The sequence below is a fragment of the Ranitomeya variabilis genome, chromosome 2, assembly GCF_051348905.1.
Source record: "Ranitomeya variabilis isolate aRanVar5 chromosome 2, aRanVar5.hap1, whole genome shotgun sequence".
Lineage (NCBI taxonomy): Eukaryota > Metazoa > Chordata > Amphibia > Anura > Dendrobatidae > Ranitomeya > Ranitomeya variabilis.
In genome coordinates this window covers 1,111,513,146-1,111,530,816 of record NC_135233.1, presented here as the reverse complement: position 1 = coordinate 1,111,530,816, position 17,671 = coordinate 1,111,513,146, and the positions used below count along the sequence as shown (strand labels likewise).

Genomic DNA, 17,671 nt, shown 5'->3' with positions numbered 1-17,671 from the left:
GTCACGCGAGACTCAATCTGCAACCTAAAACATCCAGGTTTTGGTTTGTTGTCAGTCACAGTGCCTGGATGTGAAGTCACAATGCGAAATTGTGACCTTCGTGAAGCGTAACTACTGCTGGGTGCCTCGATTGTGCTGGATTGAAAACCGCTGTCACCATGCAGATGCTCTGGAGCTGAAAGTCATTAGTTTATGGGCATTGATGGTAGAAAACCGGTTACATCCCTGGGAATACTGGGTCTCAGCTCCGACACAGAAGACGAGACTCCCCTGCATGAGCCAACAGCAAACCCTCAGGTCAGGGATCTTCGCTTCTCTCAGTCCAGGTTATTTACAAATTAACAACATGAAAGTAATTTAAAGGGAACCTCATCTGAATTTGGCGGGACCAGTTTTGGGTCATATGGGCGGGGTTTTGGGGTGTTTGATTCACCCTTTCCTTACCCTCTGGCTGCATGCTGGCCACAATATTGGATTGAAGTTCATTCTCTGTCCTCCGTAGTTCATGCCTGCACAATGCAATATTGCCTTGCACTGGCGTGTACTCCGGAGGACAGAGAATGAACTTCAAACCAATATTGCGGCCAGCATGCAGCCAGCGGTTAAGGAAAGGGTGAATCAAACACCCCAAAACCCCGCCCATATGACCCAAAACTGGTCCCGCCAAATTCAGGTGACAGGTTCCCTTTAAGGAAATGTAGACGTCCGATCCCGGCCTGGATCTGAGATCATGGCTAGAAAGTTCAGTCTTTCGGTTTCGAGACTGAGAACGTAGATTGTGAATATTAAACTTAATAAAATGAGAATAAGTCTGCAATTTAGTCCTGGTCTCTGCACCAGCTTCTTCTACAGAAACCTATACGTACAAAGCCAGTGCTGTGCTCCTCATCACGTCCATGTAGTAGCCTTTACTCCAGTAATAAACCTTCATACATATGTTCTCTGTGAATATCAAGGCACGACCGGAAAGCTAAAGACCCCAAGAACATGCAAGACTGAACAACGAGTGTAAAATGCCCCTTTATTAGTGATGCTTGGGCTCAGCTTCCAGCAGCAGTCTCTGCACATGCAGGGTGGTCTCCAACATGGAAACACTGTATGGATGGCAGCGAAGTGGGGTCTGTGCAGCTTATATGAGTCATGGTGGGGAATTTCACCCTTTACAGAAGGGAGTTCAACCACCAAGGACCAGAGCTCATCAGTCAACAGGAAGATGCATCACAGAGGTGACATTATTACACAATGGTCTATAACTAACCAGATAAAAGGTCGACCCTTCATAATCAACCGTCATGTTTCATCATTAGTTCAATGACTAGAAATCAGTCGTGGAATGTGGAGAAGACGGCGAGAACTTCAGTCCTTCTGACTGCAGCCGCTCATCGTCAGGGAGGCGAGTCATGTGCGGATACATGAGCGACCAGCGAGAAGTCTCCACACCATATCCACCATGGGAACCTCCCATTCCTCTATGCACCCCGGCTCCAGGTCATGTCCTGGACTGTCATAGGATCTCCAATCAGATAACACTTCTAGAAGAAGTCTGGAAATGTGTATTGGAGCAGAATGATGGCGCCGACGACAAGCAATGCACAAAGGAGGAACAGCAGCCACACAGGGAAGGTTCCTGAAAGGGAAACCACAGATGTCAGGAAAGGCACCACTAACTAAACACACTTCAAGGGCTCATGCCTCCCTTCCATCCCTTGCCTTTAGATAAGTAGGCTCTGTGATCATAGACCACTATTCTCCAAGACCACCGTTCTCCACTGACCATCCTCCATATATGGTGGTCGCAGGGTTGTAACTACAGGTAATGACCCAGGGGTTGTCACCACCAAAACAAGGGTGCAGGAGTATCACCACGTGTTGGCAGTATTGACTCACATAGACATAATCACTATTATTACAGCATGCTGACTACCTACAACCTCCCATACAACCTGAAAAAAACTCTGAAATGAGGACACCTACGTCTGTTGGGTACCACGTGTAGTTTACAGCGACTGTCCACCGCCACGCTCAGCATGGCCACCTCATTGTCACCACGTAGAACCTGTCCTTGCATCGTGTCGGGGAAGAAGGCCACGTCGGTGACCACAATGCCGTGCGCTTCCTGGACGTAGTACAGCTTCTGTACAGAGAGACCACTCAGAATGAGTAAGATGACAAAAAGGGAGAAGAGGGGTAAAGGCGGAAGGAAGGGGGCAAAGGCGGAAAAGAAGGGAGTGTAAGAAGCGGAGGAGAAAATGGAAATAGAAGAGAAAATGAGGAAGAGGAGGAGAAAAGAGGAAGAAAAAGGAGCAGAGAGCGAAGAAAAAGATAGAGGGGTTTGAAGAGGATGATAAAAAAAGAGGATAAAAGGAATAAAATAAAACCGATGCTTAAACAGAGTGCAGATGATACAACACATTATCAGTTCCCTACTAGAGTTGAGCTCATACTCGATCTGCTCCTGATCCCCTCCCAATAGGCTCTTCCATAATTTATAGCCCAATGTGAGGTATGGGCTCACATGCACTACTGCCCCCTGTGCTAGTGCTTCACATGATGCTCCATAAACTACTACAAGAGCCATCAACATATTTTCACTGCAACATACACACCTGAAGAGAAAAAGAAATGTAGATGGCGACAGAGCCGGTGACGGAGCCCAGTCCCAGGAACGTTCCGCAATCACTGTAATAACCAAGTAACATGGAATTATCAAAACATGGAGCAGAAGACGATCCGTGAGGGACAAGTGTCACAATAATGTAAAAATGTCATAATGTGAGATTAGTTCTAGAAAGTACCATGTCATAGACACACGCACACTGCAGTTTCGACCCCCCTTTCTCCCCCTCTGCATTCGCTCATACAACAAACAAAGCCCTATGGCAGAGACTCTGTGCAACTTGATAACAATGTGTGAGCAGTTAATAGCTTTTAAACTGCAGGCGACCAATCCCGTAAAGCCACTCGTTCCCCCTCCCCTTTCCCAAGGAATGCCTTTGTCTGGGAACTCAAAAAACGTAAATAGTAGGAAAAAGAGAGCATGTCATTACTCAGCCCACTTAGTGATGTCACGACAAGAGGGCAAATCTTTACTCCTGCTGAGTTTTGAGGGAGAGATTTGGTCCAGGAAGCGAGCTAACAACAGCTAGGCAAAGCTGTGCTCATGCATCTGGATATATGGAAGCCCTTTCTCCTCCATAGCACACGGCCAGTCAAAAGCTGAAATGATCTGAACGCTATGTAAGTGTTTTATTCAATGTAAATCCCATTTTATTTGTAATTTGTAATGTACAAATGATTTTGTCTTCTTTATAATATCTTTTATACTTTGTAAACACTGCCTACCTTTTTATGGAGTAAAATATATAAATTACTAGCTTGTCGCTTCATGCTCTATAAACAAAATGTTGCTTCCTCTGAAGTGAATTATGCTACTGATTTGGGTTGGCCCCGGACCCGTTAACCTTTGGTGGAATCAGAGCTGGTGGCAGCATACTTTGTTATGTGCGTTTGCGAATCTTTGTAGCTACGGCGGCGTTGATAATTATTGTTCCCGCCTGTGTGGGAGTAGTAATATCGCCCTCGCTGCAGCGTGCCCAATAGCCAGTGCATAGCAGGCAGCCTTTCTGGCGACTAATAACCATAGGTGCAGTACCTAATCTGACCTGAGGGTAAGTGGGGCGAAGGAAGGCTGCAAGTTCCAAACCGGAACTGGGAAGTGGGATATTGATAAATCCCCTTCAGAAGGAACCAAGGACAACCAAACAACCCCGCTTCATGACAAATTGGTGTGAGTAGTGGGGACGATAAAGGTATCCTCCCCGGGGCCCCTGACATATTGTGGGGATCCATAACATTGTTGGCAGCACGGTGGGAACTGTGACAAAAAGTCATCAGTGGGAAGACAGAAGACGTGGTGGGGATAGGCAAAAACACAAAACAATCCCACCCATAAGACCCACAATGTGAGTGGAAGGGGTTGTCAATAACAGGAAGACAAGATGCGGACCCTGAGTAGACAGCGTTCTTACCTTACTGCGAGGCAGGAGATGACCTCATTACCGCATGGCTCGGTAAGAAGTGGCAGGAAACTCTGTCCATCCCACTTGGTGATGTAACATGGTGGGGGGCGGCGTTCTCTTTTATGAGGGATCTGCACTGTGTAGAGACGGAGACTTTTCTTCTGGTCCAGGACCTTCCCAAACCTGGTGATGTATTACCACTCCTCAGTATACTTTCTCCACCCCCAAACACAACCCACCTCCTCATATACTGACTCCACAATGAAGATCATCCCAAACCAAAATCCACCCTCTCATACTGACTCCACCCTGAGGAGGAACATTCCAACCTACCCCCTTATATCCTGATTCCACCCTGAAGACCACCCCCAACAACAACACACCAACTTATATGGACTCAATCCTGAAGAAGACCATCCCAACTACAACCCACCTCCTCATATCCAGATTCCACCTTGAAGAAGACCATCCCAACCAAAACCCTCATACATAGGAATTAACGGACCCATGGAATTTCGGGTATCAGAACTGTAATTGAGTCCCGAACTTTTGGCTGGAAAATTCTCTCTTCAGACTTCCCCAGAACTCCAAACATTGCAACAGACTTCTGGGACAAGTCTGTATTTAGGGTTTAGCACCGGACACTTACTGTCCAGTACAAATGCCTAAGTTTTAAGTTTGGGTTCGCTCATCTCCACACATATACTGACTCCACTCTCATGATGACCATGTCAACCATAACCCACTGCCTCATATCATGACTTCACCCTGAAGATGACCATGTCAGCCATAACCCACCGCCTCATATACTGACTCTACCCTGAAGACGGCCATGCCAACCATAACCCACCGCCTCATATACTGACTCCACCCTGAAGACGACCATGCCAACCATAACCCACCGCCTCATATACTGACTCCACCATGAAGATGACCATGCCAACCATAACCCGCCGCCTCATATGCTGACCATACACTGACTTCTCCCTGAAGATGACCATGCCAACCATAACCCACCGCCTCATATGCTGACTCCACCCTGAAGACCATGCCAACCATAACCCACCACCTCATATACTGACTCCACCATGAAGATGACCATGCCAACCATAACCCACCGCCTCATATGCTGACTCCACCATGAAGATGACCTTGCCAACCATAATCAACCACCTCATATACTGACTCCAACCTGAAGACCGTGCCAAACATAACGTACCGCCTCATATACTGACTCCACCCTGAAGACCATGCCAACCATAACCCACCGCCTCATACTGACTACACCCTGAAGATGACCATGCCAACCATAACCCACCACCTCATATACTGACTCCACCATGAAGATGACCATGTCAAACAACCCACCGCCTCATATACTGACTCCACCCTGAAGATGACCATGCCAACCATAACCCACCACCTCATATACTGACTCCACCCTGAAGATGACCATGCCAACCATAACTCACCGCCTCATATACTGACTCCACCCTAAAGATGACCATGCCAACCATAACCCACCGCCTCATATACTGACTCCACCCTGAAGATGACCATGCCAACCATAACCCACCACCCTCATATACTGACTCCACCCTAAAGATGACCATGCCAACCATAACCCACCGATGCCAACCATAACCCACCGCCTCATATACTGACTCCACTCTGATCCCTGCCCTTCCCCCATATCCCGCTGCCTCTTCTCACCTGCAGGCACGATATTTATACATTTTATCAGGGATATTGGGCAGATTTTCATTCCAGCTGAGCTCAGACAGAAGTTGGTCGGACTCCCAGACACAGCAGCGGAAATCCTGGCCGACAGTCACCACCTGTAGAGTCGACGGTTATGTGTCCATCAGTCTTAAAGTTATGCCCAACCCAAATTCACACAGTGACCCCTTCACCTCCTCCCAGGTCACCTTATTATCAGGGCTGACAGTGATATCCTCGATTTCTCCTTCATGAGCTTTGAAATCATAAAGTTTTTTCATTCCTGGAAACTAAAAGAAAATATAAGAGCGAGGAACCATTTGCGATAAGAGCCCCACCCCCTGCCGGGTGACATCACTGCCAGGAACCTCCCATAAACGTCAGAAGAGCCCCACCCCCTGCTGGGTGACATCACTGCCAGGAACCTCCCATAAACGTCAGAAGAGCCCCACCCCCTGCCGGGTGACATCACTGCCAGGAACCTCCCATAAACGTCAGAAGAGCCCCACCCCCTGCTGGGTGACATCACTGCCAGGAACCTCCCATAAACGTCAGAAGAGCTCCACCCCCTGCCGGGTGACATCACTGCCAGGAACCTCCCATAAACAGCAGAAGAGCCCCACCCCCTGCCGGGTGACATCACTGCCAGGAACCTCCCATAAACAGCAGAAGAGCCCCACCCCCTGCCGGGTGACATCACTGCCAGGAACCTCCCATAAACAGCAGAAGAGCCCCACCCCCTACCCGGTGACATCACTGCCAGGAACCTCCCATAAACAGCAGAAGAGCCCCACCCCCTACCCGGTGACATCACTGCCAGCAACAGCCGGAGAAAAGAGGCCCGCCTGGTGACAGCACTGCCAGGGTGGAGGAGCAGTGTATAAGTCCACTCTGAAGGCCCATGACTCAGGGGTGGATTAGCAGTGTATGAGCCCACTATGCAGGTCCATGCCCCTGGGGTGGAGAGACAGCATGTGACCCATGTGGTAGAGCACAACGGCTTGTGGGACTGTACAGATGGAGGGCATAGTCAGCAGGCCCATGCCCCGGCGCTGCAGGAGCACTGCATGAGCCCACTCTGCAGGCCCATGACTCAGGGGTGGAGGAGCAGTGCATGAGCCCACTCTGCAGGCCCATGACTCAGGGGTGGAGGAGCAGTGCATGAGCCCACTCTGCAGGCCCATGTCTCAGGGGTGGAGGAGCAGTGTATGAGCCCACTCTGCAGGCCCATGACTCAGGGGTGGAGGAGCAGTGCATGAGCCCACTCTGCAGGCCCATGACTCAGGGGTGGAGGAGCAGTGCATGAGCCCACTCTGCAGGCCCATGTCTCAGGGGTGGAGGAGCAGTGAATGAGCCCACTCTGCAGGCCCATGTCTCAGGGGTGGAGGAGCAGTGTATGAGCCCACTCTGCAGGCCCATGACCCGGGTGGAGGAGCAGTGTATGAGCCCACTCTGCAGGCCCATGGCTCAGGGGTGGAGGAGCAGTGTATAACCTCACTCTGCAGGCCCATGGCTCAGGGGTGGAGGAGCAGTGTATAACCTCACTCTGCAGGCCCATACCTCAGGGGTGGAGGAGCAGTGTATGACCTCACTCTGCAGGCCCATGACTCAGGTGGAGGAGAAGTGCATGAGCCCACTCTGCAGGCCCATGGATCAGGGGTGGAGGAGCAGTGTATGACCTCACTCTGCAGGCCCATGACTCAGGGGTGGAGGAGCAGTGCATGAGCCCACTCTGCAGGCCCATGACTCAGGGGTGGAGGAGCAGTGCATGAGCCCACTCTGCAGGCCCATGACTCAGGGGTGGAGGAGCAGTGTATGACCTCACTCTGCAGGCCCATGACTCAGGGGTGGAGGAGCAGTGCATGAGCCCACTCTGCAGGCCCATGACTCAGGGGTGGAGGAGCAGTGCATGAGCCCGCTCTGCAGGCCCATGACTCAGGGGTGGAGGAGCAGTGCATGAGCCCGCTCTGCAGGCCCATGACTCAGGGGTGGAGGAGCAGTGCATGAGCCCGCTCTGCAGGCCCATGACTCAGGGGTGGAGGAGCAGTGCATGAGCCCGCTCTGCAGGCCCATGACTCAGGGGTGGAGGAGCAGTGCATGAGCCTACTCTGCAGGCCCATGACTCAGGGGTGGAGGAGCAGTGTATAACCTCACTCTGCAGGCCCATGGCTCAGGGGTGGAGGAGCCGTGTATGACCCATGTGGTGGTGCTCAGTGGCTTGCGGGACTGTAGAGATGTAGCGCTGATCTTTCAGCCCCATGACCCGGAGGTGGAGGCATTTTCCCATGTGTTGCGGTCACACATCTTCTAGGCTTCGAGGACTCTCTGGCTGTGCTCAGTTAAGTTCAGCCTGCAGATTACTCACCGAGTACCACTCCCCCTACATTATCTATTACTGATCTCCACTATTCATGTCTCCTCCATTCCAGGATAGAGTACCTACCTCCCACACACGAACAAACCCGTCGGCTCCACCCGTCAGCAGCTTGGTAGAGTCCACATTAAAGCACACCGCCTTCTGTAGAGTGTCAGGACTGAAGTCGGTCTGTACCACTGTCACAGGATGCAGGGAGATCTCAGGGGTCTCATTCTTTGTACCGCCCCCCGAGGCCTCCGAGTGACTCTTAGAAGTTTTCCTCTTCCTTGATCCGCGATCATTGATCCCTGAGACCAGAGAACACATTAGTCCAAACTATACCGGCACCATCAGCACCGCAGTGAATGGCTACTGGATGCAAGTGTCTGTAGGTCGAAGATAGTTTGAAGAGCGTGTGTGAAACAGTTCTCAGGCCTAGTCCAGGGGAGGAGGCACCGCTCGCTCTCCAGGGGAGTCAGTCCCAAGGGGTGGATGCTCACTCATCAGGGTCAGTCCCAAGGGTAACGATCGCAGTCCCGGGGTCAGTCCCAAGGGTAACGATAGCTCTCCAGGTGATCAGTCCCGGTGGTAACGCTCGCTCTCCCCGGGGTCAGTCCCGGTGGTAACGCTCGCTCTCCCGGGGGTCAGTCCCAGTGGTAACGCTCGCTCTCCCCGGGGTCAGTCCCGGTGGTAACGCTCGCTCTCCCGGGGGTCAGTCCCAGTGGTAACGCTCGCTCTCCCCGGGGTCAGTCCCGGTGGTAACGCTCGCTCTCCCCGGGGTCAGTCCCGGTGGTAACGCTCGCTCTCCCCGGGGTCAGTCCCGGTGGTAATGCTCGCCCTCCCGGGGGGGTCAGTCCCAGTGGTAACGCTCGCCCTCCCGGGGGGTCAGTCCCGGTGGCAACGCTCGCTCTCCCGGGGGGTCAGTCCCGGTGGCAACGCTCGCTCTCCCGGGGGGTCAGTCCCGATGGCAACGCTCGCTCTCCCCGGGGTCAGTCCCGGTGGCAACGCTCGCTCTCCCCGGGGTCAGTCCCGGTGGTAACGCTCACTCTCCCGGGGGTCAGTCCCGATGGTAACGCTCGCTCTCCCGGGGGTCAGTCCCGATGGTAACGCTCGCTCTCCAAGGACACACAGAGAGTGCTGTCAGCCTTTTCTTTATGTGACCCGGGTGTAATGCTCGCTCTCCAGGGGGTCAGTCCCGGTGGTAACGCTCGCTCTTCCAGGTGTAAGTCCCGGTGGAAACGTTCGCTATCCCGGGGATCAGTCCTGGCGGTAACGCTTGCTCTCCAGGGGGTCAGTCCCGGGGGGGTAACGCTCAGGGTATGTGCACACAATCAGGAATTTTCGCATTTTTTTCGCGATAAAAACGCTATAAAAACGCATAAAAAACGCTTGGATGTGCATCCTATCATTTAGAATGCATTCCGCAATTTTTGTGCACATGGTGTTTTTTTTTCCACAAAAAAAACGCATTGCGGGAAAAGAAGCATCATGTTCATTCTTTTTGCGGATTTTTTGCAGATTTCCCATTGTTTCAGAGTGCAGGGAAAAAATGCAAAAAATCTGCATAAAATCCGCAAAAAAGAGTCAAATCCGCGCAAAAAACAAAAAAAAAGTGTGAAAAAATGCAGAATTCCTGCGGAAAACCTCAGGTTTATGTCAGGAAAATTCTGCATGCATTCCGGACGTGTGCACATACCCTCACTCTTACGGGCTCAGTCACCTGTCTCGTCGTTGCGCCCATCCTTCTCCCGCTGCTGGTATTGGATGATGTGGCAGGATGCGTCCTGTCCTGCTGCCAGCATGTCTCCAGTGACCGCCAGGTTCATGGTGGCCCTGGTGTCGGTGTCGTGGGCGTGGAGCAGCGAGGCGCAGAGGCGGCCGGAAATTCGCTCCAAGCGCAGGAAGTGCTGGGGGGAGAACAGTGAAGTCAGTACAGAGGGGTGGAGCTTCCCCGTAATAGGGGCGGAGCATCACTGGGCTATTGGCGGGCACATACCAGAGCATTTTTGATGCCAGTCTTAGAGGCTCCACCCCCACCACCAGTCACTATCGTCCCCGTGTCTCGGTGGAAGCGCACAGTATAGAGGGGGAAGGGCGCACAGTACAGATCGGGATGCCGACGTCTCCCCATCTTCAAAGAGATCTCAGCCTGCAAAACAGAAGACCATGAGGTGAGTGGCGCAAAAATGGCAGACAGCGATGACGACATACTGGGAATAGTAAATGAAACATCACAAGATGGCGTACGGCGCTACCGAGAAGCGAAGACCCGGCGTACGGCGCTACCGAGATGCAAAGAGCTGGCAGAAGGCGCTACCGAGATGCAAAGAGCCGGCGGACGGCGCTACTGAGATGCAAAGACCCGGCGGACGGCGCTACAGAGATGCAAAGAGCCGGCGGACGGCCCTGCCGAGATGCAAAGAGCCGGCGGACGGAGCTAACGAGATGCAAAGAGCCGGCGGACGGCGCTACCGAGATGCAAAGAGCCGGCGGACGGCGCTACCGAGATGCAAAGAGCCGGCGCTAACAAGATGAGCCAGCTGACGGCGCTAACAAGATGCGAAGAGCCGGTGGACGGCGCTAACGAGACGCGAAGAGCTGGTGGACGGACGGCGCTAACGAGATGCAGAGAGCTGCCGGACGGCACTAACGAGATGCAGAGAGCCGGCGGACGGCGCTAACGAGACGCGAAGAGCCAGCGGACGGCGCTAACGAGACGCGAAGAGCCGGAGGACGGCGCTAACGAGACGCGAAGAGCCGGAGGACGGCGCTAACGAGACGCGAAGAGCCGTCGGACGGCGCTAACGAAACGCGAAGAGCTGGCGGACGACGCTAACGAGATGCGAAGAGCCAGCGGACGGCGCTAATGAAACGCGAAGAGCCGACGGACGACGCTAACGAAATGCGAAGAGCCGGCGGACAACGCTAACGAGATGCGAAGAGCCGGCGGATGGCGCTAATGAAACGCGAAGAGCCGACGGACGACGCTAACGAAATGCGAAGAGCCGGCGGACAACGCTAACGAGATGCGAAGAGCCGGCGGATGGCGCTAATGAAACGCGAAGAGCCGACGGACGACGCTAACGAAATGCGAAGAGCCGGCGGACGACGCTAACGAGATGCGAAGAGCCGGTGGACGGCGCTAATGAAACGCGAAGAGCCGACGGACGACGCTAAAGAGACGCGAAGAGCCGTCGGACGGCGCTAACGAGATGAGAAGAGCAATCGGACGGCGCTAACAAGGCGCGAAGAGCTGGTTGGACGGCGCTAACGAGATGCGAAGAGCCGGCGGACGGTGCTAACAAAACGCGAAGAGCTGGCGGACGGCGCTAACGAGACGCGAAGAGCAATCAGACGGCGCTAACGAGATGCGAAGAGCCGGCGGACGGCGCTAACGAAACGCGAAGAGCCGTCGGACGGCGCTAACGAGACGCGAAGAGCAATCGGACGGCAATAACGAGTTGCGAAGAGCAATCGGACGGCGCTAACGAGACGCGAAGAGCTGGCGGATGGTCCTAACGAAACGCGAAGAGCTGGCGGACGGCGCTAACAAGATGCGAAGAGCCAGCGGACGGCACTAATGAGCCGATGCTAACAAGATGTGCAGAGCCCGAGGATGGCGCTAATGAAAAGCGAAGAGCCGGCTGGGACACTATGGTGGTTTCCTACACCCTCCTATAAGCACCAGCTCGACCCCTTCTCCCCGGTATAAGCACCGGCCCGCTCAACCAGCCCCCGGTATCATCGCCGGACCTCCCCTTAACGTTCCGCTCCTCTCACCGCTCCGGTTACATTTTACGCTTCTCAGTCCACAGAGCAGAAGACTCGGACAACTGACACAACCTCTGCGCATGCGCACAAAACATGAAAGATGCGCATGCGTATAAGACGTCCATTCCCCAGTCAGATAGCGGTAATAACAAGCGACGCCCACAAAAAATTCCACTGACACGTCAGCGATACTAGAGTCGGCTCTGCGGCGCCATCTTACCGGAGCCGGCCACAGCAGACAGAGAGTGTGATCTACGGAAACATGGCGACCTCAGCCTGTCTGACACGGAGGAGCTGATGACGTCACGGCAGAGTTGTGGTTGCTTCATCCTACTGAGCACAACGTCACACAGCCGCTGTTCTCTAGTGGTGGAGGAGCGGGTCCTTCCTCTCACAGCCGCTATTCCCTAGTGGTGGAGGAGCGGGTCCTTCCTCTCACAGCCGCTATTCCCTAGTGGTGGAGGAGCGGGTCCTTTCTCTCACAGCCGCTATTCCCTAGTGGTGGAGGAGCGGGTCCTTTCTCTCACAGCCGCTATTCCCTAGTGGTGGAGGAGCGGGTCCTTCCTCTCACAGTCGCTATTCCCTAGTGGTGGAGGAGCGGGTCCTTTCTCTCACAGCCGCTATTCCCTAGTGGTGGAGGAGCGGGTCCTTTCTCTCACAGCCGCTATTCCCTAGTGGTGGAGGAGCGGGTCCTTCCTCTCACAGCCGCTATTCCCTAGTGGTGGAGGAGTGGGTCCTTTCTCTCACAGTCGCTATTCCCTAGTGGTGGAGGAGCGGGTCCTTCCTCTCACAGCCGCTATTCCCTAGTGGTGGAGGAGTGGGTCCTTCCTCTCACAGTCGCTATTCCCTAGTGGTGGAGGAGCGGGTCCTTCCTCTCACAGCCGCTATTCCCTAGTGGTGGAGGAGCGGGTCATTTCTCTCACAGGCGCTATTCCCTAGTGGTGGAGGAGCGGGTCCTTCCTCTCACAGCCGCTATTCCCTAGTGGTGGAGGAGCGGGTCCTTCCTCTCACAGCCGCTATTCCCTAGTGGTGGAGGAGCGGGTCCTTTCTCTCACAGTCGCTATTCCCTAGTGGTGGAGGAGCGGGTCCTTCCTCTCACAGTCGCTATTCCCTAGTGGTGGAGGAGCGGGTCCTTTCTCTCACAGCCGCTATTCCCTAGTGGTGGAGGAGCGGGTCCTTCCTCTCACAGCCGCTATTCCCTAGTGGTGGAGGAGCGGGTCCTTCCTCTCACAGCCGCTATTCCCTAGTGGTGGAGGAGCGGGTCCTTTCTCTCACAGCCGCTATTCCCTAGTGGTGGAGGAGCGGGTCCTTCCTCTCACAGCCGCTATTCCCTAGTGGTGGAGGAGTGGGTCCTTCCTCTCACAGCCGCTATTCCCTAGTGGTGGAGGAGCGGGTCCTTCCTCTCACAGCCGCTATTCCCTAGTGGTGGAGGAGCGGGTCCTTCCTCTCACAGCCGCTATTCCCTAGTGGTGGAGGAGCGGGTCCTTTCTCTCACAGCCGCTATTCCCTAGTGGTGGAGGAGCGGGTCCTTCCTCTCACAGTCGCTATTCCCTAGTGGTGGAGGAGCGGGTCCTTCCTCTCACAGTCGCTATTCCCTAGTGGTGGAGGAGCGGGTCCTTTCTCTCACAGCCGCTATTCCCTAGTGGTGGAGGAGCGGGTCCTTCCTCTCACAGCCTCTATTCCCTAGTGGTGGAGGAGCGGGTCCTTTCTCTCACAGCCGCTATTCCCTAGTGGTGGAGGAGCGGGTCCTTCCTCTCACAGCCGCTATTCCCTAGTGGTGGAGGAGTGGGTCCTTTCTCTCACAGCCGCTATTCCCTAGTGGTGGAGGAGCGGGTCCTTCCTCTCACAGTCGCTATTCCCTAGTGGTGGAGGAGCGGGTCCTTCCTCTCACAGCCGCTATTCCCTAGTGGTGGAGGAGCGGGTCCTTCCTCTCACAGTCGCTATTCCCTAGTGGTGGAGGAGCGGGTCCTTCCTCTCACAGTCGCTATTCCCTAGTGGTGGAGGAGCGGGTCCTTTCTCTCACAGCCGCTATTCCCTAGTGGTGGAGGAGCGGGTCCTTTCTCTCACAGCCGCTATTCCCTAGTGGTGGAGGAGCGGGTCCTTCCTCTCACAGCCGCTATTCCCTAGTGGTGGAGGAGCGGGTCCTTTCTCTCACAGTCGCTATTCCCTAGTGGTGGAGGAGCGGGTCCTTTCTCTCACAGCCGCTATTCCCTAGTGGTGGAGGAGCGGGTCCTTCCTCTCACAGCCTCTATTCCCTAGTGGTGGAGGAGCGGGTCCTTTCTCTCACAGCCGCTATTCCCTAGTGGTGGAGGAGTGGGTCCTTCCTCTCACAGCCGCTATTCCCTAGTGGTGGAGGAGCGGGTCCTTCCTCTCACAGTCGCTATTCCCTAGTGGTGGAGGAGCGGGTCCTTTCTCTCACAGCCGCTATTCCCTAGTGGTGGAGGAGCGGGTCCTTTCTCTCACAGCCGCTATTCCCTAGTGGTGGAGGAGCGGGTCCTTCCTCTCACAGCCGCTATTCCCTAGTGGTGGAGGAGCGGGTCCTTTCTCTCACAGTCGCTATTCCCTAGTGGTGGAGGAGCGGGTCCTTTCTCTCACAGCCGCTATTCCCTAGTGGTGGAGGAGCGGGTCCTTTCTCTCACAGCCGCTATTCCCTAGTGGTGGAGGAGTGGGTCCTTCCTCTCACAGTTGCTATTCCCTAGTGGTGGAGGAGTGGGTCCTTTCTCTCACAGCCGCTATTCCCTAGTGGTGGAGGAGCGGGTCCTTCCTCTCACAGCCGCTATTCCCTAGTGGTGGAGGAGCGGGTCCTTCCTCTCACAGTTGCTATTCCCTAGTGGTGGAGGAGCGGGTCCTTCCTCTCACAGCCGCTATTCCCTAGTGGTGGAGGAGCGGGTCCTTTCTCTCACAGCCGCTATTCCCTAGTGGTGGAGGAGTGGGTCCTTCCTCTCACAGTTGCTATTCCCTAGTGGTGGAGGAGCGGGTCCTTTCTCTCACAGCCGCTATTCCCTAGTGGTGGAGGAGCGGGTCCTTTCTCTCACAGTCGCTATTCCCTAGTGGTGGAGGAGCGGGTCCTTCCTCTCACAGCCGCTATTCCCTAGTGGTGGAGGAGCGGGTCCTTTCTCTCACAGCCGCTATTCCCTAGTGGTGGAGGAGTGGGTCCTTCCTCTCACAGTCGTTATTCCCTAGTGGTGGAGGAGCGGGTCCTTTCTCTCACAGCCGCTATTCCCTAGTGGTGGAGGAGCGGGTCCTTTCTCTCACAGCCGCTATTCCCTAGTGGTGGAGGAGTGGGTCCTTCCTCTCACAGTTGCTATTCCCTAGTGGTGGAGGAGCGGGTCCTTTCTCTCACAGCCGCTATTCCCTAGTGGTGGAGGAGCGGGTCCTTCCTCTCACAGCCGCTATTCCCTAGTGGTGGAGGAGCGGGTCCTTTCTCTCACAGTCGCTATTCCCTAGTGGTGGAGGAGCGGGTCCTTTCTCTCACAGCCGCTATTCCCTAGTGGTGGAGGAGCGGGTCCTTTCTCTCACAGCCGCTATTCCCTAGTGGTGGAGGAGCGGGTCCTTCCTCTCACAGCCGCTATTCCCTAGTGGTGGAGGAGCGGGTCCTTTCTCTCACGGCCGCTATTCCCTAGTGGTGGAGGAGCGGGTCCTTCCTCTCAGCTATTCCCTAGTGGTGGAGGAGCGGGTCCTTTCTCTCACAGCCGCTATTCCCTAGTGGTGGAGGAGCGGGTCCTTCCTCTCACAGCCGCTATTCCCTAGTGGTGGAGGAGCGGGTCCTTCCTCTCACAGCCGCTATTCCCTAGTGGTGGAGGAGCGGGTCCTTTCTCTCAGCTATTCCCTAGTGGTGGAGGAGCGGGTCCTTCCTCTCACAGCCGCTATTCCCTAGTGGTGGAGGAGCGGGTCCTTTCTCTCACGGCCGCTATTCCCTAGTGGTGGAGGAGCGGGTCCTTCCTCTCAGCTATTCCCTAGTGGTGGAGGAGCGGGTCCTTCCTCTCACAGCCGCTATTCCCTAGTGGTGGAGGAGCGGGTCCTTTCTCTCACAGCCGCTATTCCCTAGTGGTGGAGGAGCGGGTCCTTTCTCTCACGGCCGCTATTCCCTAGTGGTGGAGGAGTGGGTCCTTTCTCTCACAGCCGCTATTCCCTAGTGGTGGAGGAGCGGGTCCTTCCTCTCACAGCCGCTATTCCCTAGTGGTGGAGGAGCGGGTCCTTTCTCTCACAGCCGCTATTCCCTAGTGGTGGAGGAGCGGGTCCTTCCTCTCACAGCCGCTATTCCCTAGTGGTGGAGGAGCGGGTCCTTCCTCTCACAGCCGCTATTCCCTAGTGGTGGAGGAGCGGGTCCTTCCTCTCACAGCCGCTATTCCCTAGTGGTAGAGGAGCGGGTCCTTTCTCTCACAGCCGCTATTCCCTAGTGGTGGAGGAGCGGGTCCTTCCTCTCACAGTCGCTATTCCCTAGTGGTGGAGGAGCGGGTCCTTTCTCTCACAGCCGCTATTTCCTAGTGGTGGAGGAGCGGGTCCTTTCTCTCACAGCCGCTATTCCCTAGTGGTGGAGGAGCGGGTCCTTCCTCTCACAGCCGTTATTCCCTAGTGGTGGAGGAGCGGGTCCTTCCTCTCACAGCCGCTATTCCCTAGTGGTGGAGGAGCGGGTCCTTCCTCTCAGCTATTCCCTAGTGGTGGAGGAGCGGGTCCTCTCACAGTCTATTCCCTAGTGGTGGAGGAGCGGGTCCTTTCTCTCTCACAGTCGCTATTCCCTAGTGGTGGAGGAGCGGGTCCTTCCTCTCAGCTATTCCCTAGTGGTGGAGGAGCGGGTCCTCTCACAGTCTATTCCCTAGTGGTGGAGGAGCGGGTCCTTTCTCTCTCACAGTCGCTATTCCCTAGTGGTGGAGGAGTGGGTCCTTCCTCTCACAGTCGCTATTCCCTAGTGGTGGAGGAGCGGGTCCTTCCTCTCACAGCCGCTATTCCCTAGTGGTGGAGGAGCGGGTCCTTCCTCTCACAACCGCTATTCCCTAGTGGTGGAGGAGCGGGTCCTTCCTCTCACAGTCGCTATTCCCTAGTGGTGGAGGAGCGGGTTCTTTCTCTCACAGTCGCTATTCCCTAGTGGTGGAGGAGCGGGTCCTTCCTCTCAAAGCCGCTATTCCCTAATGGTGGAGGAGCGGGTCCTTCCTCTCACAGCCGCTATTCCCTAGTGGTGGAGGAGCGGGTCCTTCCTCTCACAGCCGCTATTCCCTAGTGGTGGAGGAGCGGGTCCTTCCTCTCACAGCCGCTATTCCCTAGTGGTGGAGCAGCGGGTCCTTCCTCTCACAGTCGCTATTCCCTAGTGGTGGAGGAGCGGGTCCTTCCTCTCACAGCCGCTATTCCCTAGTGGTGGAGGAGCGGGTCCTTCCTCTCACAGCCGCTATTCCCTAGTGGTGGAGGAGCGGGTCCTTCCTCTCACAGCCGCTATTCCCTAGTGGTGGAGGAGCGGGTCCTTCCTCTCAGCTATTCCCTAGTGGTGGAGGAGCGGGTCCTTCCTCTCACAGCCGCTATTCCCTAGTGGTGGAGGAGCGGGTCCTTCCTCTCACAGCCGCTATTCCCTAGTGGTGGAGGAGCGGGTCCTTCCTCTCACAGCCGCTATTCCCTAGTGGTGGAGGAGCGGGTCCTTCCTCTCACAGTCGCTATTCCCTAGTGGTGGAGGAGCGGGTCCTTTCTCTCACAGTCGCTATTCCCTAGTGGTGGAGGAGCGGGTCCTTCCTCTCAAAGCCGCTATTCCCTAGTGGTGGAGGAGCGGGTCCTTTCTCTCACGGCCGCTATTCCCTAGTGGTGGAGGAGCGGGTCCTTC

General features: G+C 55.2%; 1 protein-coding gene across 3 annotated transcripts; it reads right to left on the bottom strand.

Annotated features, from left to right (window-relative positions):
• Nucleotides 1–1,004: 1,004 nt before the first annotated feature.
• On the bottom strand, nucleotides 1,005–12,222 carry PREB (prolactin regulatory element binding). 3 transcript variants are annotated; one of them, XM_077291995.1, is made up of 10 exons: nucleotides 12,086–12,222; nucleotides 10,091–10,243; nucleotides 9,815–10,001; nucleotides 8,182–8,402; nucleotides 5,948–6,028; nucleotides 5,733–5,857; nucleotides 4,029–4,202; nucleotides 2,607–2,679; nucleotides 1,975–2,134; nucleotides 1,005–1,627 (listed from the first exon to the last, which is right to left on the bottom strand). In XM_077291995.1, exons 2-10 carry the CDS (start codon nucleotides 10,223–10,225, stop codon nucleotides 1,533–1,535), a joined length of 1,251 nt encoding a protein of 416 aa, XP_077148110.1. In that variant the 5' UTR covers nucleotides 10,226–10,243; nucleotides 12,086–12,222; the 3' UTR covers nucleotides 1,005–1,532. The 3 variants fall into 3 exon arrangements, with proteins under 3 accessions (XP_077148110.1, XP_077148108.1, XP_077148107.1); XM_077291993.1 differs by lacking the exon at nucleotides 12,086–12,222 and adding an exon at nucleotides 11,887–12,002; XM_077291992.1 differs by lacking the exon at nucleotides 12,086–12,222 and adding an exon at nucleotides 11,875–11,995.
• Nucleotides 12,223–17,671: the final 5,449 nt, after the last annotated feature.

Coding starts and splice junctions, on each gene's coding strand:
- PREB (XM_077291995.1), bottom strand. CDS start 10,225: ATGGGGAGACGTCGGCATCCCGATCTGTACTGTGCGCCCTTCCCCCTC. Junction 8,403..9,814: donor TGGGCGCAACGACGAGACAG/GTGACTGAGCCC, acceptor CTCTGGTCTCAG/GGATCAATGATCGCGGATCA. Junction 6,029..8,181: donor GGTTTGTTCGTGTGTGGGAG/GTAGGTACTCTA, acceptor ATTTTCTTTTAG/TTTCCAGGAATGAAAAAACT.